At 40.8% G+C, this 22,903-nt stretch overlaps 1 protein-coding gene across 1 annotated transcript; it reads left to right on the top strand.

Moving 5' to 3' along the window:
• Positions 1–2,246: 2,246 nt before the first annotated feature.
• On the top strand, positions 2,247–22,365 carry wdfy2 (WD repeat and FYVE domain containing 2). Its single transcript, XM_041951173.1, has 12 exons — positions 2,247–2,548; positions 4,258–4,325; positions 6,607–6,680; positions 8,001–8,055; positions 9,185–9,335; positions 10,833–10,945; positions 12,527–12,653; positions 14,406–14,511; positions 15,710–15,811; positions 17,137–17,267; positions 17,377–17,485; positions 18,655–22,365. The coding sequence occupies exons 1-12, from the start codon at positions 2,412–2,414 to the stop codon at positions 18,682–18,684; spliced, it is 1,203 nt and encodes a 400-aa protein (XP_041807107.1). The 5' UTR covers positions 2,247–2,411; the 3' UTR covers positions 18,685–22,365.
• The last annotated feature ends 538 nt before the right edge of the window (positions 22,366–22,903 follow it).

The raw sequence follows: 22,903 nt of genomic DNA on the forward strand, positions 1-22,903 counted from the left end.
TTTCAGACACTTTTCATTTCATTTTTTGGCAAACTCCAAAAGAAAGAAAAACATTATGCTTAATTATTTAACTGTGTTACTAGCTACTTTCCAGATTTGACAAACAAAACATATGATCATTTTGTAAATATGATGCATCGATATGGGTTAAAATACTCAACAGTATATAAAGTTGTCATAGCTCTAACTTGATAAGCTACAACATTAAAATAGGATTTCCCCATTTAACTACATCGAGTCCACTTGATTAGAGTTGATATAAATTTGCATAAAAATGAAAAAATATCCACAATATAAGTAATTTGCCATCTAATATTTGGAGTCTAAATGTTTTCTTTTTTGCCTTGTTAAATTGGCAAAACAGTAATATTCTGTGAAAAACTTAGTACATTTTTATAGTTGACTCTCATCATACCTTTATTACTATGTTCTAGTGCTGTTTCTCCAAAAAAAAAAAAAAAAGACATTTAAAGAATACTCAAAGAGCTCAAATTCACAAATTCATAGTTCTCCACATAATTTACTTGTACTTACCTTACTTGTTTTAGGCCTTTATTCTGAAGTCCAGACATATTGTGAGCGGAAATAATTGTCCTTGTGTATCACGACTTTTTGTAAACAGTCTGTACAAGGTAGGCTACTTTTACTTGAGGTGTTTTCATACGATGTGACTTATTGTTGTGTTTGTCGATTTAACATACAACACTTAACACCCAAATGTGTTTGAAGTATTTGTTTTACGATGATTATTTACGTTATCAAAACATATGATCGTCAGAAGTGTTTTAGTATGAAAGTCATAACCGGAAGTGAAGTGTTTTGTTCTCAAAAGAGCCTTGATTATTGTCTTGGTCCGACAGTGACGTGTGTGAAGCTACCAAGAATAACCTTGAAACGATTTTAGGTTGTCTTTTTCAGTATAAAAGCACCTAAAGTTGCAGCCCGCACAATGTATGTCGTATTTATTATTCTGAAAACATTAAGATGGGTACTTTAACAGCTGCTCCTCTATGACTTATCTATTGAGTTTGGCTAGCTGCAACTCCACCATCAACACTTACAACAGTTAAGATGCAGAGAATACAGAGGGGAAAGGTCTTCACGGTGGGAGTTCAAGAGAGAAAGTTCTCATTGTGCTGTTTGATTAGACTCTAGTGCATCAGTAGTACTGTTTTGATCAAATAAATTGGTAATGACATGTTGTTGCTATTTAGGAAAAAGTGCTATTACTATTGTTGGTTTCTCACTTTCCAAATACTTACTTACTTTTCAATAAGTCATCAAGTAAGGTCAGCAGATATAAAAGTCCTTAAAAATGAGTGACTGTGTGTTTTAATAAATGACCAATGCAGCCAGAAATGCCAATAAAATGCTATAAATGCTAGTAAATAATTTGCACTGTATCCCATCAAGCCAGCAGTTGTAAATGTTGGCGAGTTTTACTGTAAATAAATTATCGTCCAGATGCAGGCCTTTATCAGAAGGCAGACACCCATTTGAGAGGTCTCCTGTTCCTGTTGAGATAAAGATTAATGTGTCTGTTCTCCACTGAGAAATTAGTTATTAACTATTGAAAGGGCAATCCACTTTTTCGTTCCACATCTTTTGTTGTAAATTTTTTTATTTGTTCTGTTGACTTTTCATGGTTATTTCTACGCAGCATGTCAAAAAAGCTTTATTGTGTCAATGGTGATTCTAGAGGGAGCTCGAACAGGGGCTATCTCATCTTGTGTTTAGAGACAACACATTTCTTGCATGAAGTCTGAGTTGCACACAGGGGTTAAGGAGTTTGGGCAATTTGAGATAGTTTTATGGACAAGGAGGGTCTAATCGAAATTATCAAGTTGCATTATAAGAAATGTGGGATCCAATGTTTTTCTAGCTGCACTCATACTAGGGACAAAACGTCTGGAGATATATGCGTCTGCTGTGTTTTCTGAGCCCCCCAACTTAATGCCAGTGCAATTCTGAATCATTTAACAAAGCCATGAACTGCAGCCTATGAACCTTGTATAAAGTGATAGTTTATTTGATGTCATTGCTGGAATATGATCAGATTTTATTCTACTTTTTTGCATTACCACAAAACCTAATTTTGTGGACCAAAATTGTCTTTATCAAAAAATGCTCGAGTTTCGGAGATGCCTCTTTTATTTTGAAAATAAAATTGCAAAACTTCTACAGGAAGTCTTATTTTGTTGAAAGGAAGTGCTTTGTGTCTGTTCGGTAGGCGGGTGTGAGTCTGTGTGTGTTGTCAGCTGACTGGCAGCATTTCTGGCTGCCGTCACAACACCGCGTGCTACCTGCTGACAGCCAGCTAGCATCTCTTGGCCGGAGGTCTGCGGTCGGACGGGGTGGGTTATGTTTCCCGGAGCCAGAAGCGTACACGGAGGTTTGTGCACCACCGACCCATGGCGGCCGAAATTCAGCCCCAACCGCAGGCTCGGAAGCCATGTCTGCTGAGCAAAATCGAGGCTTTCCAAGATGTAGTGAGCACGGCGGTTATCATCCCGAAGGAAGACGGCGTTATCAGCGTGTCTGAGGACAGGTAAGCCTTGAATTGCACGGCGGCTACACAACCAACTAACCTCCAAATCTTTATTTTACAACCGTCACCTCCCTTCGTTTCACCCCGACAACGTCCCCGCTCCGGTCGGTCATTGATTGAGCTCATGCCCCCGCCTGGGTTAAGTTAATCATTTCAAACGGTTTGTGGTTATGGAAGAAAACATGAAAACAGCTAACATTTCATGTGTCAACTAACAGTCATTTGAGCGTATATATACGCCACACACACACATTTATAATATTTTCTTTATATATTTATGTATATATTTATATGTATGTAATTACTTTTGAGCATGCAAGTTAACACATGCTTTACATATTTCATAGTGGCTAGCTTTAGCTTGCTAGCTACCAAAAGTAAACACATTCACTTACTCTCCTGGCACTGAGAGTTAACTGGTAAAGCAGAGCAAAGCTCATCAACCTTTGCTTGGGGACCCCCAAGGGGTCACTAGTTAGAGGAGGAGCTCCTCAAAGGTTCAGGTGTGCAGGATTTAGTGTCATCTAGTGGCGAGGTTGCAGATTGCAACAACAGTGGTTGCTGGACACATGAAAGATGCTCGTTAGTGCCAGTGTTTGGTTTGTCCTTTCTGGGATACTGTTCAAACATGGTGATGCACCAGACGGAGTCTGTAGGAGCTCCGCGCTCTCTGTAGACATAAAGAGCTTTTTCTAAGGTATCAAAAACACAGATTTTTATTTTCATGTGACTGCTAATGAAAACATACATATTTGCTCTATTTCGGCCATATTCTGCAAACAGAACGACCCAAACGACCAGTTTTACGGTTGCCTGGGAGCTGTGTGTGTGTGTGTGTGTGTGTGTGTGTATTTGCGACTTTTTTTTCTTGATAAGTGTGTGTATTCAGTCTATTGACATCTGCGAGTGCCTGAGGATGGGTGTGAGCCTCTGCATGTTGAAAGGTTGTGTGTCCTGTAATGCCTGTTTCATCTCAATTACTTCCCCCATCACACCAGGGTTTTCTAGCTGCCTCCTCGAACTTTTAATGGAAAAAAAATGTTACAGGAAAAAATGTTGAAAATATGAACAGTGGGAGCTGCTGGGGGTAACTTCAGAGAGAACTGCCACGTGACATCCTGTATTTCTTCTACATCAAAATGGAAAGGGTTCGATATCCCGCAGAGCTGGGAAGTGTGCAACATTGCCGTCACTGATTTGCCTAAAAAGTTGAAGCTTCACAACAATGATTTTGTACACTTGCAACACAAGCCCATCTTTTTTCAATGTGACCAGCTGGCTCAGTTCAATAAGGCAGTAACCCAGAAAGGTTGGAAAGTAAAGGTTTATTATTATTACCCAGTAGTTATTATTAAATTAGCACTTATAGCACTTTAGATATTATTTTGGAGTTGGCTCATGACCGATTCACCATTGCCTCAGGTGATTTTATTTCCTCCCTGCTGCTGTTGTACAGTGGCGATGTAAACAGTAACAAGTGGAACAATAGAGTGAGTCTGGTGTGAACCCAGAGAGCGTGGTGTGTTTACTTTCTTCCCTTTTCAGTCATTATTAAAGTAAAGTTTTCAAAGAGAAACTGCAGCCTGCTTAATGCCTACAGTCCAGAGTGACTGGAGAACGTAACCCATCAAGAATTCAGTGCAACACCTCAGATGCCACGTGGGCACTCGGTAATGCAGTGGCTAAAATGTCATGGTTTCACCCCACAGGACGATTCGGGTATGGCTGAAGAGAGACAGCGGTCAGTACTGGCCCAGTGTCTACCACACAATGTCATGTAAGTACTCTTGGTCACCTTTTCTGCCACAAAGTGTATATGCAAATGTTTTGTGTGTGTTTACTGTTTGTATCTGCTTGATTCATGGCATTCATTTTAAAACAAAGGCAGTGGCTGTGTTTGAATAAGATGACCGATTCGCTTGCTCAGTGTAATCAAATAAGTGATGAATATGTAGGAGTGTGTAATTTTAATCAGCAAAGTTGTACAGATGACATCTACTTATGGGAACAGGCCTGTTGTTCATTCCTGTTTTTGTTCACTCTTCCTCTGTTTGCTCTCATTCTGTGTGAGTGTCTCTGCTCATCATGGCGACCATAATGAATTACACAGACTTCACTTCTCAGAATGGCTTGAAAGTGTGGAATTGAATTGCTCCTGAAATTAGATTCAGCGTCGGAGCTCCTGTAGAATCATTCACTCTCCTCGTTTTAGTGCTGCAGTGCTGCACGTCTTTGACACTGTTTGTCCTTGTTTCCCTCCAGTTGTGCAACTGAAGGAAATCCCGTGCTACCATCAGCAAGATCTGTTGCTTACAATAGCAGTACCAGAGGCGGCATGTGTTAAACATTTGAGTTTACTGATAGAAAAACTGAAATTACACTGCCAAAGATGAGACAGTAATCGCTACTTTCAGGATTTCCACATACAGCAAAAAACATCTGAGTCAAAATTTTGACTGAAAGGACTTAATAACATACAGTACAGGTATAGAGTTTTGATTTTATAGAGTTCTCCACTAAATAAAAGTTTTTGCACACATTAAGTCATCTGTCCGTGTTATGACTTTCTTCATCATAGGTTTTCATGTTTGTTGTGCGCTCTGGTAACTTTCAGATGAGGTCAAATTGCAGGGACTTTGGTCCCATGTTTATTATTTTTTGTCTCCTAAACCTCAGCCAACACATCCAGGAAATTGCAACAGCACGCTGTTATCCAAAGTGGTTAAACAGTCAACAGAAACCCCTCCCTCATAATCGACAGTATACAGATTCTGATATATTTGACCTGAAGCTGCTGTTATGTAAGCATTTTTTCTGCTATTCAGGTATAAAGTATATATATATATAAACTGCAATGCAAAAAAACCCCCAAAACAGTGTAACCAAGAACACATTAGCCAAGTTAATTTCTCTTTTAATAGAGTATTGTTCAGTAAACAAGACTGACACAGAAAACACTGAAAATGCGAAATAAAACTGCACGGAGGCCGACTGTCAACACACAACAAAATGTGATCTGATCAAGCTGTTTAAGATGCTTTGTGTACTGAGGAACAGCACTCAGGGAGTGGACAGAGTAACCAGACCACCTGTTTATGACTGTTACAAAGCTGTGAATGTTAAAGTGTTGTTGAGATGGGGGGCTGGAGTCCGCCCCAGCTGACACTGGGCCAGAGGTGGGGTAGATCCTGGACAGGTTGAGAGACGCCCATTCACAGTCACATTCACACCTGGGCAGTTGAAGTCAGCGCTTAACCCAGCCTGCTAGCCACTGTGCCGCAGGCTGTTTCAGAGAGACGTTAATTCACCTCTGTGGTAGTCGTTATGGATCACACTGAAAACACCACAGACTAGTTGTAATAGATGAAGGACTGGATGATTTGAGTGATGCACATTGAATTCAGAACTCAGGAAGCACATGCAGTGTTAAAACCAGACTGATAAATACACCCAATATTATCAGCTAATTTTAGCCGATGTGTCAGCTGATCAGTAGGTGGTTGGAGGTAGTTTAGAAACAGTGTCTCCATTACATTGTTTGAGACCATTGACAGGTTTACATTTAAGTTTATGTGTTTAACACCAAATATCAGCCGATGCATCTTTTTTTTGTTAACTCTGAAATACTGCTGTTGGTATCTGACTTAAAAGTCAGTATTGGTCAGCTTCTAATCAGTGTCATTATATAATGTTTGAAGTATTTTTTGGGGTGTGTCCAAACAGCAACCAAGAAAATCTTAACTCAGGTTCCACTTGCTACTGTAGCTTTTCTAGAGCTCTCACCTTGACCTTGAAATGATGTTTCCAAGGCCCAGAATGAACTTTGAACTGTCAAGGAGCGTTGTTGTATATCATTTGTTGTTTGTACTTTCACTGCCAAAATTCTTAAATCACTATTGGCTTTCAGAAATGTGAGGGTGATGATGCTGAGATGTGAACTACAGCAGAACAGGAGTCACGGTGATAATGACAGGAGCATCACAGCACTCTCAGACTGCAGCACGCACACATACAGGCAAAATGTTCACGACTATTCTTGGATGTGTTTGTGTCTCCAGCTCCGTGCTCCTGTATGTCCTTTAACCCAGAGACCAGGAGGCTGTCCGTGGGGATGGATACTGGAAGTGTCTGTGTAAGTCCTCTCCAGACACAACCCTCTGGCCTCTCTCTCTTTTCCTCACAGACTCTTTGCTGCACTTGCTGTTTCAGTGATAATCACCTGAAGGATACGCTGCATCCCTGCGGGTTGTGTCTTTGTCAGTATGTTGACAGGAAGATCTTGTGATATTTGTCATCTGCCTTTTAGCACATAAAGTGGAAGGCAGCTGTAATTGTATATATTTTGGTCAAAGTATTGGCTGCTCTCCAGCGCAACAGGAATGTGTCTGGCGAGTTTGTTTATTCGGTTGGAATGAGATGTTTGTCAGGTCACTGTGAGCTGTCACTTGGTGAGAGAGGAAAACCACAAAATTTTGTCTTTTGTTCAGAGATGGTGTGGGAGCTTAATCATGTTCAGAGTGGACAGAATTGTGCATCTCATAGTCTCAAGTCGGATACGTCCTGATTTGAATCATCATTTTCTCTTTCATAAGATAAGATAAGATAGACTTTATTGAGTAATTATTTCTTTGGGGCTGATTTCCAATAGCATTGCAACAACTTACCTACTTTTCCATTTTGGATACTCGATAGGCATTTCTCCTGCACCTCCCTCAAGCCATAAAAGGCCAAAGTAGGCAGATTAATACACTAACAGCAGTCTTGCTCCCCAGAGAGTGCACCCTTTTGAATTCAGTTGCCTTTTCCTTTGGTCCACCCTGATTACCTGATTAATGCTCTAAAAACAGCAACATCACCAGTGTGTTGTAATGAACATTGCAGCCTCTAGTGGCCGCTCGTGAGACTCCTGACTGCTGGTCTTGTTTGTTTTAAGTGGTTGTCCTGTGCTGTAACAGACCGGCCTGTGCTGAACAAACACAGTACAGGCCAGTCTATTCTCGGATGCAGCATTTTTTCACTCTCCAGTTTTTTTTTGTATGAGAATTTCACAGTGGGAGTCATTTGCTGGCCCAGCACAAAGGCAGAGAGTAGCATAACTGAACATTTTCTATTATTTTCCAATTCAGAACAACCTTAAAACGTCAAAGTGTTTTATTATGGGTGGTGGCATCTGAGCAGTTCCTCTTCTTCTTTTCACTAGCATATGCGCAGGCCTGCAGGGTTTTTTTTGCATAAGTAAATTGCATTTACATGTTTATAAGGTGAAGGTGGAAAATATCTATCTTCCCCCAGAAGGAAGGCCCATGTTTCTACTATAATCACATTTTTAAGTAATGTTCACGTGTTACTACTTACATACTGAAATTTAGACACTGGAATGTGCTATTCATAGATTTATTTAGTCATTGACTTCAGTCAGTGAGAACATTTATCTTCTGATCTTGTCTTTCAGGAGTTCATCCTGTCAGAAGACTACAATAAGATGACCCCCGCACGCACCTACCAGGGTGAGACAGGAAGTGAACTAGTGCGTGTGTGCATGTGTGTGTGCATGTGTGTGCGTGCGTGCGTGCGTGTGTGTGTGTGTACAGCCTTCCAAAGGAGGGCATTGTAAGTTTTATTGAAATTGTTTATCTTCTTTAAATTGTTTTCTTAAAAATTTCAAGTGTTATTATTGGGGCAGTTGAAAGTAAAAAAAGAAAATAGAAAAGAGCCCCTTTTGCCCACACTGAAGAAAAAAATAAATCCTGGGATTGCCCCTGTCTGTATCATAAGTATTTTCATTTTCTTTATATTTGAATTTAAAAGGTCTTTCAAAGACAAAAATTGAACCGTCTGAACCTACAGACACCTTGTAATGTAGTATTGACATCCATGTGTGACATCAAGTGGCTCTACAAAAGATGTAGCTGAACTGTTCATTGACCCTTAATAGCCTCACAGCTTCAAAAGCGTATTTTTAAGAGCTGACACTCTGCTCAGACTCTGCAGTTCTCTAAAGTCTCTGGACCATATTATTTATTACCGTTTTATTACCCAGGCAGTTTCCAGACAATTCACTGCTAATAGAGTCTGCTCAGCTCTGTATACTTAGTGCTTTGAAAACTCTGCTGCCTGAGGAATCTTTTTTTCTCTGTCAGAGTTCATGATTCTTTTCTTTTGAGTATAACTCGCTCAGAAATAACTAGACCTGAGCATCACTGATCGATCGCCACATGCCTCCTCTACAGCCTCGGCTACATTAGATGTTTTTATCGCATGAACACGCAAACGAGCCTGGAAAAATGGATTCTTAGGCAGAAATGGAGTATTGTTATATCTGACCTGTGTGTGTGTTTTTCTGCTATGTGTTGTACATGTGGCTGACTATGTGTCTTTCAGATATCTGCTCAGATTTTTTTTTTTAAAGAAGGTGGAGGTGCTGGACCATTATTCTCTGCTGTGGCACCATGTGTCTTCTTCTGTTAAATGTGCATTTCTGTGCAATTTCAGCACACTAAATGTGTCGATTACACACCATTTTAAAGCTGTTGACACCATCCTAAGATTTCTGTGTAGTCCCCTGCACTGTGATCGAAGTGAGTGTGAAAATGGATCTCATGTGCTGTATTTCTGTGCATTTTTGTGTGCCTGCAGCCCATCAGGGCAGAGTGACAGTGGTGCTGTTTGTGTTGGAGATGGAGTGGCTTCTGAGCACCAGCCAGGACAAAAGCTTCACCTGGCACTGCTCAGAGAGTGGCCAGCAGCTGGGGACGCATCGTACCGCCGCCTGGGTTTCAGGATTACAGTATCCTTTAATGCCCCCCCCCCCCCCCCCCCCCCGCTCTGTTTGTTGTCGACTACTTGGCCCTTAGAGCGCGCTCAATGAAGTAGACAGCCGTGCTTCCTGCTAAATGGAGTGGATTGGACGTAACGAAGTGGGAAGTGGCGAGCCATCTTTGGTGCTTTGGACTGTGAAAAATATCTGCCTTTTATTATGACAACACAGTCTATTTTAAGGCCACAGAAACATAAGACAGGGCAATTGAGATTAGCTTCCAGTTAGTTTGTACTAATGGGAAGGTCTAACAATAGGCATCAGTCATGCTGTTGTCAAGGAAACGGTCTGAGTAGGTTTCTGTAATGGCCAGATGAAAGGCTGTGAGTGCTCAGCAGCGACACTGATCCATACCAATGAGCCTGCCATGCGGCTGTTATAGACTGTCCGGTCTGCTGCGAGCCTCTACATGCTAACCTGTGTGGTTAGCATGGCAAGAAGGTCAGTGAGAGCGGAGACAGTAACAGTTCTGTCTGGAGTGACTTCAGATGTGATAATCAGGGCTGTCCCTGTACTGAGAAGCCACATGGAACAGCACCCGAAGAGAGTTGTTTGTAATTAGCAGGTGAAAAGATAACATACTGAAGTTATGAAGTCTGAAAATCTTTACACTCATTTCCATTGAACTTGAATGACTGGCCCTTAACTGCTGCTGTTAATACAGTTGTATCACTTGCTGTATGTCTAAATGTCACCTTTTAGCTAAAGCTTGATTTCAGCCAAGGCAAGCGGTTCTCAAACTGTGGGGCAGGCCCTCTCAGGGGAGCGTAGAGCCATTGCAGGTGGGACACACTTGACTTGGGGATAAGTGTCATAACTACAGATGTTTTTTTGTGTCTAAAAATTACGGCAGCTTGGGGAAAGTTTCAACTTTTACCATTCCTTATTTGCGCGACAGCAATTCATTGAACTGCGAAAGGAAACCTAATGTTGTTTTAATGAAACATGCTAAAATACAGACTTAATTTGCTTTGTTTTTTACTCAGCTCCCAGGTATTGTCAATGTTTGACTGATTTGGATTTGGGAGGAGAGGGGAACCACTGATGTAGAACTGTAGATGTCTTTTCACTTGGAAATCACCTAATCTGTGCTCAGTGGTAATGACAGAAAATATCTGATCTCAGGTTCCCAGAGAGTGAAAGAAAATTGAAAACTCCAATTCCTGTAATTAGATGTATATTGATTTTTGTCTTATCTTTATTTTTAAGGCTAAAGGATTCAGATTGGATGGGATAATTAGGTTATTCCTTGTGCAGTCGTTGTTTTTCTCTTGTACAATGTGGACAGTGTTGTAATGATTTTGGTCTGTTGTGACTTAACCAGGTCAGAGGAGGACTTTGACTAAATGACCAGTGAAAGAGCTGAGAGTCATGCACTGACACGCTGGAACTCCTTTGCAGCCTCAACAAAGGGCTTTTTCTCAGCAGGACACAGTTTCTACCTCTTTGACCTTAATCTTAACCCAGGTTTGATGTGGAGACCAGACACGCCTTTGTAGGGGACCAGTCCGGTCAGGTGACCATCCTCAAGCTGGAGCAGGACAGCTGCAGCTTGGTCACCACCTTCAAGGGACACACTGGTACACCACACACACACACACAGTACACAGTAGTGCTGAAATGATTGATCCATTTGCTGATTCTCTCTATCGTTGTAATTGAAGTATCTTATCTTGACTATCTGGGCTTTGAACTGACAAAACAAAAATTTCAAGACGTCACGTTGAGATCAGGGAAATTTTGTTGGACATTTTTCATTTTTTTATGGCATTCTACGGCCCAAACAGTTATTCTATTAATAATCAATAACAGAATGAACAGATTGATCCATGTTAAAAGTGCTGCAGCTGTAGCACACTCATTGCAGAGGCTCTAAATTCTTTTAGCCTCAGCCTATTCTACAGTGCACGAGCTACAACATTATTGGAAAAAAAACAACAAAAACCAAGCATTGATTTTTGCACAATATTTGTTTCGTCTGTGCAAATATGAATTACCTGAATAGCCTTGCCGCTGCATCTTGAAGCCCAGGTCATTTGTGCTTCTCTGCTTTCATACACTCACAGCTCTTGCAGACATTAGCCAATGACAATGAGCCGGTATGTTTTCTGCTGATATGAGAGAGAAGCTATTACTGGATGCAAATCACAGAAATTTGAATTTTCTAATACTTGTAGTAATTATTCATAAAACTGCTTATTTAAAGCTATGTTACACGGGGATTAACAAATAAGAAAATAATACAATTTAGATGCGATAATTAACACCCAATAATGAAACAGTTCCAGTTTCTTCAGCTGGGAGCAGCTTATGTCTGGAGGGAAAAGGGATAAAGAAAGAGGAACCTTAAATCTTTATGCTTAAATCATTTCTTTTATATCGTGAGGAACCTCACACAAACCACCAAGATTCATACAGCAACTGCATTAAATTCATGTAATAGTTAATGCTAGATTGTGGGCAGTTGGCAGATTTATTGAGCTAGTTAAGAAGTAACTTTAAGTCCCTGATGATCTTTGTTCAAGACAATCTTTTGCCGCTTTCACTGTGGAATCTGATTCAGCAAAGGAGGCAGTGAAAATGTCTTTTACGGTGTCTTAAATGGGATTTAAAGTCTTTAGATGCAAGCTTGATCTTTTGAGTTGAAGGATAAAGTGACATCTGAATTAGTTTCAAAATGACTTCAGGGCCAGAATCTTGAATTCAGTGAAAGGTTTTCTTGTCACATCCAGGTCATAGATATTGACTGTTACTTAAAATGTCAGAAAAGCAGTAAAAAGACTTTTCCATGGAGTCATGATATGTTAAACAGTATCAGTCCAGCAAATCAGCCTTTAGGCTCAACACATAGAATCAGTTGCAAAAGAAATATAGTTTTTAAAGTAAATGAAACAAGCCATATGAGAACCAGTGCATGACAGCCCCGGGGACACCAACCCAGTTCCTAAATTTACCACTTTGGATTGCGTGATCAAAAGATCATAAATAATTCTGACAGTACTCATCACCAGAGCCGTGATGATAGTTTGTGCGCTGGCCTTGGCCTCATGTATGTCCTTGAGGAATGACCCTTGTGAGGTAATGTACTTTCTACTGCTGTGTTTCTCTCACAAGTTTTGTGTGCGTGCGTGCGTGTGTGTGTGTGTTGTAATTTGCTTCAGGTAATGTGACGGCGTTGTGTTGGGACCCAGTCCAGAGGGTGCTGTTCTCCGGCAGCTCAGACCACTCCATCATCATGTGGGACATCGGAGGACGCAAAGGCACCGCCATCGAACTGCAAGGACACAAGTAAGAATCACAAACATCTACTGTCGAATGTGTCTCTTACTCAGCTGGATGGACAACACTGCTAAGTTGCATTGTATGCGTGTATGTTTTGTGCTGATAGACTGTAACTGTCTTTTTCTATGCTATTAATGTTTATACTACAGTACTTAAGTGGTTTATTGAATGGTATGTGTGTTTTTTTTTGTTGTGTTGTGAATATTAAAGTATCTATCTAGTAAACTAGTAGAGCCTCTTTCAGAGCTGTGCCTTGTTATGCAAATATGATGGCAATTTTACATGTTGGTCTCATGTCTGAATAACCGCCATAGCACATGCACATACATTTACCTTTTATTTGTAGTGTGAGAGCTCTATCTTATCTTAATTCTAATCTATTTTTATTCAGTTATTTAAATCTCGTACAGTAGTTTCTGTGCACATGTGTGTATACTTAAAAATAGTGTTTTTCTTGCCTACCTCAGGCCACCTTAGTGTATAATTATGTGTGTTCTGTGATATGTGAATTGCTGCTGCTATGCTGCAATTTGCTTTAGGGGATCAATAAATAACTGTCTGTCAGTAGTAACTTTCTGTAAACGTTGCAAAGACAGTTGCACTATGTCGGACCTACTGACATTTCTGTAACACATCCAACATGGCACAAGTCTAAATTGAATGGCGCCAGAGAGGGATGCTTATGATAATAATGTAACAGTGTTATGTCATGAATTCGTTATTTTATGCACAACAAATAAAATCAGTCTAATGAATCATTAAATACTGAAGACATTCTTTTCATGTCGGGGCGGTCTATAAAAATGTCTTTACTTTGATTTTAAAAACGTGGAATTCCAAAACAATCAGGACCATCAGTCTCTCTAACCTTTCATATCATTCATGCAAACTGCTCACAGTATGAATACTCATACTAAATAGTGCTAAATAGTGCCATTGGTGAGAGAATTTATTAAGGAATCTGGGTTGATTAGATATGCATCCCAAATGCTCAACATGGTGCCACTGAAAAAAAAAGGAATTTAACTGCAAGATAAGGTAAAAAAAAAACAACCTACAAACACTATCTTTATTGATACTTTATTCTCCAACTTAACACTGTTTCCCAGCAGTGCCACCACTCTGACTCACATGTGAGAAGCCGAATATGGTCCTGTCGTGTTTGAATAGAGCTGTTACAGAACGTTTATGTAACAGAGACCTATGTTGGATTACCAAAAAGCCATTGCTTTTACAAACAGGCCCTTTTCAGAGATAAATGTGCAACAGTAGGCCTCCATTATGTACCATAACTGTTATGACTATTTTCAGACATGTCAGGATCTTTCATAGAAAGAGCCACAGTGCATGCACAGTATTTGGCGCCTGGTGAGAGAGAGTGGTGGCACTGCTGGAGAACAGCAGTAAGGTACAAAATAATGATAGGAGGAGAGTGTTTCTGTTCTCTTACAGGCTACATCACTGATAGATTTTAAAACTTGTTTTGCCATTGAAGTTTTAATTAATGAGCACAGTGAGAGTGCGGGGCTCTTGCCTGTATAAAAGAAAACGTTGAATGCTATGTGGTGTAGTTGTTTTGTTGCAGAGTGTAAGGTGAAAAAATGTTTTAAGAAGACACAGCAAAAACCAATCTGCATTTCTGGATCAAACCACTTATGTTCGCGTTAACATGCTGGGACACCAACTTATTGTACTTTTTTAATTCAGCGCCTGCTTAATTTTTTGTCTAATACCTATGTGCATGTGCGCTCCCTGCAGTGAGAAGATTCAGGGCTTGTGCTACGCCTCACACACTCGTCAGCTCATCTCCTGCAGCTCAGATGGAGGCATCGTCATCTGGAACATGGACGTAACACGACAAGAGGTGAGAGAGGGAGAGGGAGAGAAGAGGAGACGGCAGACTGAGCGTGACATCAACCCAATGCCAGCGCACATTCATTCTCTATCTGTGAACTGTGACACATGACAAAGAAAAGGTGGAGAATATGGAAATGTGTCATGTGTGCCGTGTGTTGTTGTACCTATTTCCACATGTGATCTGCGACAAAGATCAGTTCGTTGGACAAACTGCTGATGTTGGCTCTCCCTCCTACTCTAGAATAAATGATCTTTTAGAGATCCATGAAAGGTCACTAGATTTGCACAGTTCTTTGATTTTCTTTCTTACACACACACATACACACACACACACACACACACACACACACACACACACACACACACTCACACTCTAGCTTCAGCCTGTGTGCTCTCCTCCCCCTCTGTCTCCCCCAGTCTCCACACAGTTAGTTAGGCCTTCATTGCTTCTTTATTTACCCAGACTCCCTTTTATTCTGCCTCAGCATCATTCTGTTATTTGGCCCAAATTCTCAATTCTGTTTACTTTTTCCTGTGATTGTTTCTTTATTTCTTCAACTATCTAAATATATCAAAAGCAAAAATCGAATCTAATGTTGGCACTATTACAACCAGCGTGTCACTAACATGTTGTGTCGTATTTGTCTAATTCATACCTGACCAAAAAAGTAAAAACGGGTGAGTTATGTGCTGCAACTATTTCTTGGCAAAAAATAGTAAGAAACATTGAGTGTGAGGAGCATCCTGAAGTCTTCTTGTCACAGTGAGGTTGTCAGGTGTGGTTCTGTGTACTGTACATAGACAAATCTGTAAGATGTGACCCCCCCCATGTGCATCAGGGACCCGTGGGGGCAGCTAAGATAGGCTGACCATGTCCTGATTCCTGCAAATGTAACACACAGACATGCAAACAATGTTGATATTTTCATCTCCCTCTCAGACAGCAAGCAAAAATGCATATCTGAAAATGTTGAAGTATTCCTTTAATTGATCCACCCTCTAAAAAGAGAAAGCTAGAAAGCTGATGAAAACATTGACTCTATTGTAGTTTGTTCTATTTTTAGGAAAATTGCTTCACACCGTTGAGGTTCACAAAACAAAATAAAGATAACTTTTGGGGGGATTTAAATATATTTTTCTTTATATTGGGAGTCATAACTGGAAAAAGGAAAATCTAAAAATTCTAATAATGTGTGTTTGCACAGACCCCAGAGTGGTTGGACAGCGACTCCTGTCAGAAGTGTGAGCAGCCTTTCTTCTGGAACTTCAAACAGATGTGGGACAGCAAGAAGATCGGCCTCCGACAGGTGCTGTACAACCCCACTCCTGATGTTCTGTCACTCATTTGACTTCTACATGAAAAGTCCCATAATGATAAATCACCAGACACAAAAACTAACATCACAGTTCAGACATTAGGTAGTAGATTCAGTGATCAGTAGCTCCACCGCACCCTCACTTCAAGCAACTTTCCAGGAAAGGAAACATACACAATTCTTCACAGCGACACTAATAGCCACAAACATCCTGTGGAAGTTTTATTGTCTTGTTCTCAGAAACAGCTTTATGTCGTGGTTACTCATTTCAAGTGTGTGTGTGTGTGTGTGTGTGTGTGTGTGTGGTCCACAGTTTATGGATACTGTAACAGCCATTTCTTGACTGCACAGCAGTCTTCAGGGACATCCTGTAGCAGGAATCAAACACAACACACTGTGCTGTTGGTGTTTCTGGAGATGAAGTCCATGTTTTTGTCTCATTTGCTCATAAAAAGAGAAACCACATACAGCTGAGGGGTGGGACCAATAAAGCTGCCACCATGTATGTATAACTAACTAACATACTTCCACGACAGTAGGAGGCTGAGGCCATCTTTTTAAGCCAACTGAAAATATGGAAACAAACACGATTCTAAAAACAGGAATAAACAACAGCCTCATAAGATCATTTACAAGTCCAATGTTACTGTTGTGCCATTTAACACTTGACAAACTCCAAGATGACTTTCAGCTTCAACACCAATGACTTGTGACTCCATATGGACTCTCGCCCTTTGCCTCAGAAAGACTTGACAAAGTCGTAGCCCAAAGCTGAAAAAAGTGTGCAGCAGATCAGCTCTGTGCTGTGAATCGCTCCGGCAGCAGCCGATCCCATTGCACAGCAGAGAGGAAAAGGTGTGTGTGGATCAGAGCAGTAGACAGACTCTCAGACGGTGCTTTAGACGATCACATACTGTGCTCACAAAAACAGAGGCACACATGCAAAACATTCAGCTCGGAGATGACAAATGACAGTAACTGTGTCAGAGGAACAACACACCAGGTTACACCTCAGGTGTTTGCTTTGAAAAGTTATAACGTTTGTTTAAAAGTAATGAATGGTTATTGTTTTAAAGTTTAAAAAGGAATTGGATGTGTTGAAGAGTGTGTGATGACTTCTTTAGGACTTGAAACAAAGTTCACAACTTGGACTTTATTTGAGACCTGTCGCTCTTAGCTTGGGGCTTGAATTCATAGCCGAGACTGACTCGGAACTTCGGCCCACCTCTGGCATTTTCTAACTCTGCTGCTCCTGGTAAGGAATGAGACTGTTGCTGATCAGAGCTGACATGTTGAAGCCCTCCTGTGTTCCTCAGCACCACTGTAGGAAGTGTGGCCAGGCGGTGTGCGGCAAATGTTCGTCCAAACGCTCCACCATCCCCCTCATGGGCTTCGAGTTCGAGGTGCGTGTGTGTGACAGCTGCCACGAGTCCATCACTGACGAGGAGTGAGTAACAATCAGCCTCTGTTCTTGTCCCATACTGACCCTTTGTGCTGTCAGCTTGCCGGAGCGCTCACACAGTAAAGTGACCGGTGTTTCCTTTGTGTCATTGCAGTCGAGCGCCCACGGCCACCTTCCACGACAGCAAGCACAGCATTGTTTACATGCACTATGAGCCCACCACTGGAAACCTGCTCACCTCTGGCACCGACAAGGTTATCAAGGTCTGGATGGGAGCAAACTCTATCTGTTGTATTCACAAGTCTCAGATAAGACATGCAGGCTCACACAGTAACATAACATGAGGTCAACTCTGCCAAGAAGGTTAGGTTTGTTTTTTGTCTGGTGTATTGCCTGATTAAGCTGCTAGGGGGGCCCTATTGATTTCACATTGAGTGTGTACCCTGTTATGTTTCAGTACCTGTCGGAGGAGCTGGAGTACTACCTGCTTGTGGTGTGGCATGTAGTTTGTGGTATATTAACAACTGAAAACTGAATGTACTGAAACTCAATTTTGACACAGAGCCGTACAAGACTGGAAATAATGAGTGAAAATGCAAAAACCGTCATGATTTCAGCTTATATTGTGTAATCAAATTACCACAAACTATTTGCCACACAGCGCACTGGGGGAACTGGGACTGGGCTCACTTTACTTGACAAGTAAATCCAGCCTCGATTCTAACCTGAAAACTTGTTTTGGTTCAGATCCAGGAATCTTTCAATGATTTCTTAACATTAACACAAGAATTTTCATTTCACCTTTCACAGATGTGATTATGGGAGGTCATTTAACAGTTGCACATTCAAGCAGGGACGTTTGTGATCGTGGTTTTAAATTGTCCATAGGTTAGTAGAGCATTGATTTCTAGCCTGTGTTGGAGATCATTCCATGAATTTGGGGCACTAAAATAAAAGGGTTACTTTCCAGAATCAGACTTTGCTCGGGGAGCTTTGGCAGCTAAAGAGGCAGAGGCTTTTCTCAAGAGTTGCTGTAAAACAAACCAGAGCCAATAGGAGAGTGAATACTACTTGTAATCCATCAGATTAACACAAACACCATTTTAATGGGATGATCACGTTGCTTTGTGTCTGGTTCGTAGGTAGTTTTTTGCTTGTTAAAATTGTATCTCAAAAAGCAGAAATGCACCTCTGGTATTTTCTGTTTGCAAGACAAAAGACAATTAAATTCAATATGTTGCAATCAGTGTCAGATCCAAACATGCACTTGCATCTCAAAAAGAGAGAGAATCTGCCTCCAGTTTTTCCGAAGGTTTAATTTCTCATCTCTGTGTGAAAATTTAGAAACAGCAGAAATGTTTAGTAGCCAGCCGATGCACGTCACCTGCCTTTGACAGCAGACTGACTGATTATGTCTCCTGTTGATCTGCAGCTGTGGGACATGACTCCTGTGGTGTCCTGAGGTCTGTGGGCGACCAGCAGTCAGCAGGAAGCTCTGCTCACCAAACTGCGATGGTTTCACCACAGCAGTCGCACTTCGAAGAGAAAGAGAGAGGCTTATCCAACAATATCGATGTCATCTGGATAATATTTAACAGTTATTCAGCAACAAGCACCGGCTGTTGCTTGTTCACAGTGAGGACGCTGCAGGCCAGTGAAGCCTGGGAGCAGAGCAGGCCTTGGCTGACACAAGGTTACGGTTGTGGGTGTTTGTTTCTGTGAAGGGTGCTGTCAGGTGGGGGATCTCTCTGTGTTTATGTGTGAGTGTATGGTAGGGGTTGGGGCATTTGACACACCTTATTTACTTAATTTCCATGCATTCCTGCCGATTTCATACTGTAAACTCACGAAACAGTGAGTGAAACATTTTTGTACACGATAGTGGGTACCACCAGGCCCAAACTTTATATGTGAAGCATGTCATGGAAGCGGACCATGACACTCAGAAACTCAAAGGCACGTGTTTATGTTTAGCAGGCTGTAGATTCTCCAAAAGAGGAAGCCATTTGATCAGTTCTACACCAGCCAACCTGCACCACCCACAGGGAAAGACAGCAGCTGCAGGTTAGACTTTCAGATGTAGACACGTTGATGTTGCCCTCAATGCAGTGAGAGTGATCGCTGACACTTGAGCTACAGGCAGCAAGTTTCATGTTGGCTATTTCCTTTTGTATTGTTTGACATTTTAAACTTGGACACCCATTTCCTAAAATACCAGCTAAAATAGCAACATCGATGTGTTACAGCGATTACAATCCACTCTGGCAATGTAAAACACAAAATTTGACAAAACGATCATGTCTCAAAGTCCACTTTCATGTAGTATTAAATGTTTTTTGGGGCATGACTGTTAGGCAAGTGATTAAACTGTTGCCGATTTAATCACTTTGACCCATCTTAATACAACAGTGCTGCAATAAATCCCACCTTTGTTTGTGGTGCTGTTGAATTGGGTTATACTGAGAGGTGCTGACAGGAGTCAACAGTTTCAGTACAAACTGAACCTTCATGAAGGGAGGATTTACTGTGGAACTGTTAGACTGTAAGTGGCCACTGAGTGCAAGTGCTGATTATCTGTAGAAAGTCTGTAGTCACATGCTGATAGTCGTCTCTCCATACCAACAGTAGATATGTTACCCAAGTTTTAAAGGTCACATGTTCAGCATGTGTTTCCCAACACCATTTCATTTTACTGTTTTATTTGGCAACATTTTTCATCCTATCTAATTTATTTCTTTAACCTATTCACATGTTCACTTATACACCATAAATACAATACATTTCCTTTGGACAAATAAATTCTAATTAGGACCTCCTCCATCTGCAAAGTACTAAGGAGACCAGTCAGTGAGGACAGAGGAGACGTAGTGACACACAGAAGAGTGGTATTGTTTGGAGATGTTTGAAATGTAAACTCTAAACCCTGCAAACAGACAAACCCAGCAGCAGCTGTATAAAGAAGCTGCAGTTGTAATTCATTGCCTGCAGGTGACACTAGTGTCAACACTGCAGAAGCTGCTGGAGGCCTTGCCTGTGGTTGTGGGAGCATGTCTACAGTATATCTGCAGCCCTTAAATGCTATTACTGTTCTTGCTAATGGGTGGCACAGGCTGGACTGAAACTGCAGGTGTGATATGGGCTGATCCTGCCTTCAGGTGCTTCACCATCACTCACTCTTTGGGTTTTTATCATCATTTTCAAGAGGCAAAGAAATCATCTACTTTCTGAATATGTCAGACTCATATCAGTAACATTTGATTGGGCATAATAGTACTTCAACCATGTGACACAGGAAAAGGTTAATGAATTGCCTGAATGTTACCAAACAATAAGCCTTTCACCAGAGTCTCTATTCAGACTTCTGGACCTCATATCAGCCACTAGAGGAGAGGACTGTAAGAAGTATTTTTAATCTACACCTATCCTCTTCATCTAAATTCATATCAGGAGGTTGTAGAAGGCCACAAATGTAAAATGTAATGTACTAACAATGGGCCAGGTGTGTGACCTCCACACTGCATGATATCTGAATATCCACATAGGTTTTTCCAGTGTGTGGCTGCTCGGGTGTTAAGGGAAAATTGGACATTAAGCAAACGTCTTAACCTCATAAATGTGGTCCATGATCACGAACCCCTGCTGCCAACAATTATTCAGACTCATAGAACTTCATTTTAGTTTAGAAAAGTTCCCAAAGACACACAATGTGTCAGGCTATTTAGGCTAATTTGGGGAAAACTGAATAGATGGATCCCATTTGATGTAAAGGTACATCAGTAAAAATATGGAGTGTTTGATTTGATTGTTACAGTCTTTCATTTTCTTCATTTGGGATATATCTGTGATGCTGTCTAACTCTGTGGGAAAAGTTTTTTCTCTCTCAGTTTAAACGGTGAGGTCATAACAGAGGACGTTGGTCTTATGTAGAGACTTGTCAGGACATTGTACCTGCACACAGTGTTTGCCTCAGACGACACCTGTCAGGTTCTGACATCTGTAAATCAGACTGCTTGTCCATCCCTGTACGTTCTCTACTGTCGACTGTTTCTGAGATTATTTATTACTATGAGCGATGTCTTAATGTTTCTGACGTGTAAATGCACATATCATCGAGCTAATGAGTGGCAGCACATACATGTATCAGGACTGAACGGAAACTAATGAACGCGGCTGCTTAGATTTTATCCTCATCATTATCGTTCTTTAAAGTCACAATACTGTACACTGGCTTTTATGTCAATGCACTGGAATTGAAAATATGTCACAAATTGCTGCTGTGAAGAGAAACTATGAATTTGTTTGTGCTCATCATGTTTGTGCTTTAATGTAATCATATGGTAACTAAGCTGAATTTTTCTAATGTTCAGACCCCACTAAATACTTTCCAAAGATGTTTGATATTTAGATGAAAAATGAGGTGAAGACTTCATCCAGGAGTAGAGAAATGACAGATTACAGGCTTGACTGTTCATGAGAAAGATTTGTCACACCCATAAAGGTACATTTACAGCACCCGTTTACTCATGAATGTGAGCCTGTGGGTACTGTAACACTTAGAAGGACCTGACCAGTGTTTTTTCATAGGATTCAGCTCTGTAACTATTAATCATGTTTTGTTTTTGCAGGCCAGTTTCAAATGCATCGTGCACAGTTTTAGGTTTTCAGGGTGTATTTTTCCAGTCTGTCCAAGAAGCAGTTGGTTTCCCGCTGTTGTCACTCTGCGCTGAAATTAATGGAAAACTACGGCTGCCTGGAATGAAAGTGAACTAAAACACAAAACACATGTTAAGGATCATGTAAAGTGTATGATTTAAATGTGCAAAACCACCGGTGTAGTCCTTTAAACATAAAAAACCCAAACTACACAGGAGACAGTAATCTATCTACAATGCTGTTGCAGTCAAAATAAATGACAGATTATATTCATCTAAGGCCAGTGAATGATTTTCTTCTGTTGTGGGAAGGATCAGAACAGACATTGTGTGCTTCAGTGTGTCCATAAATGTAACCAAGTAGGTATAAATGACATATTAAAAGAGCAAGTTCTGCTTGACCGGTTGTGACTGTTTGTTGTGTGGTTTATCAGATCACAGTGATTCATGTCAGCTTTACAGAAACAGCTTCTTATTCTCTCTTTACTTTTGTACCACAAATCCCTCATGTTCTTTTGCAAGGTTTTTTTTTAATAGCATGTTAGGCAACTCCTTTTTTCAAGTATTCGCCTTTTATACAATGTGAAAACAGTGTTTCTACAGTTTAGACTGTGGAGAAAAAGTCAGGGTCAGAATCTGTTGAGGCTCTTAACGCTGTCCTTCAAAACAATTTGTGTCAAAGTTGGAGCAGAGGAAAACTGAAAATATGACTTGAAGTGATGTTGTTTGTGTTGTGATTGTTGAGTTCAGCCTCCATCAACAGGAAGTCAGTAACTAAATTTATTCAAGATTGTTCAGAACTGGCATCCAGATAGTCTTTAGTTCCAAAGCTGCCTGGACAAATTACACTTTGTTTCGTTTCATATTTCGTTGCACAGGGATGCAGAGCAGTCAGCAACTAATAAGTATTTTAGCAAATATACGAATGACTTCATTTTACTTGTGGCTTTCTCAATGAACTCAAAAATATTGACAAATTGCTGTCTCCTGTCATTGAACTGCAAAGTGATCTCAGATTATTTTGTGTGT

This window comes from Chelmon rostratus, chromosome 13 (genome assembly GCF_017976325.1).
Source record: "Chelmon rostratus isolate fCheRos1 chromosome 13, fCheRos1.pri, whole genome shotgun sequence".
Lineage (NCBI taxonomy): Eukaryota > Metazoa > Chordata > Actinopteri > Chaetodontiformes > Chaetodontidae > Chelmon > Chelmon rostratus.

Bases quoted from the DNA above. Each gene is read 5' to 3' on its own strand.
- wdfy2 (XM_041951173.1), top strand. From the start codon at position 2,412: ATGGCGGCCGAAATTCAGCCCCAACCGCAGGCTCGGAAGCCATGTCTG. The intron at 10,946-12,526 runs GTACACCACACA...AATTTGCTTCAG, and splicing joins CACCTTCAAGGGACACACTG to GTAATGTGACGGCGTTGTGT. The intron at 15,812-17,136 runs GTGCTGTACAAC...TGTGTTCCTCAG, and splicing joins AGAAGATCGGCCTCCGACAG to CACCACTGTAGGAAGTGTGG.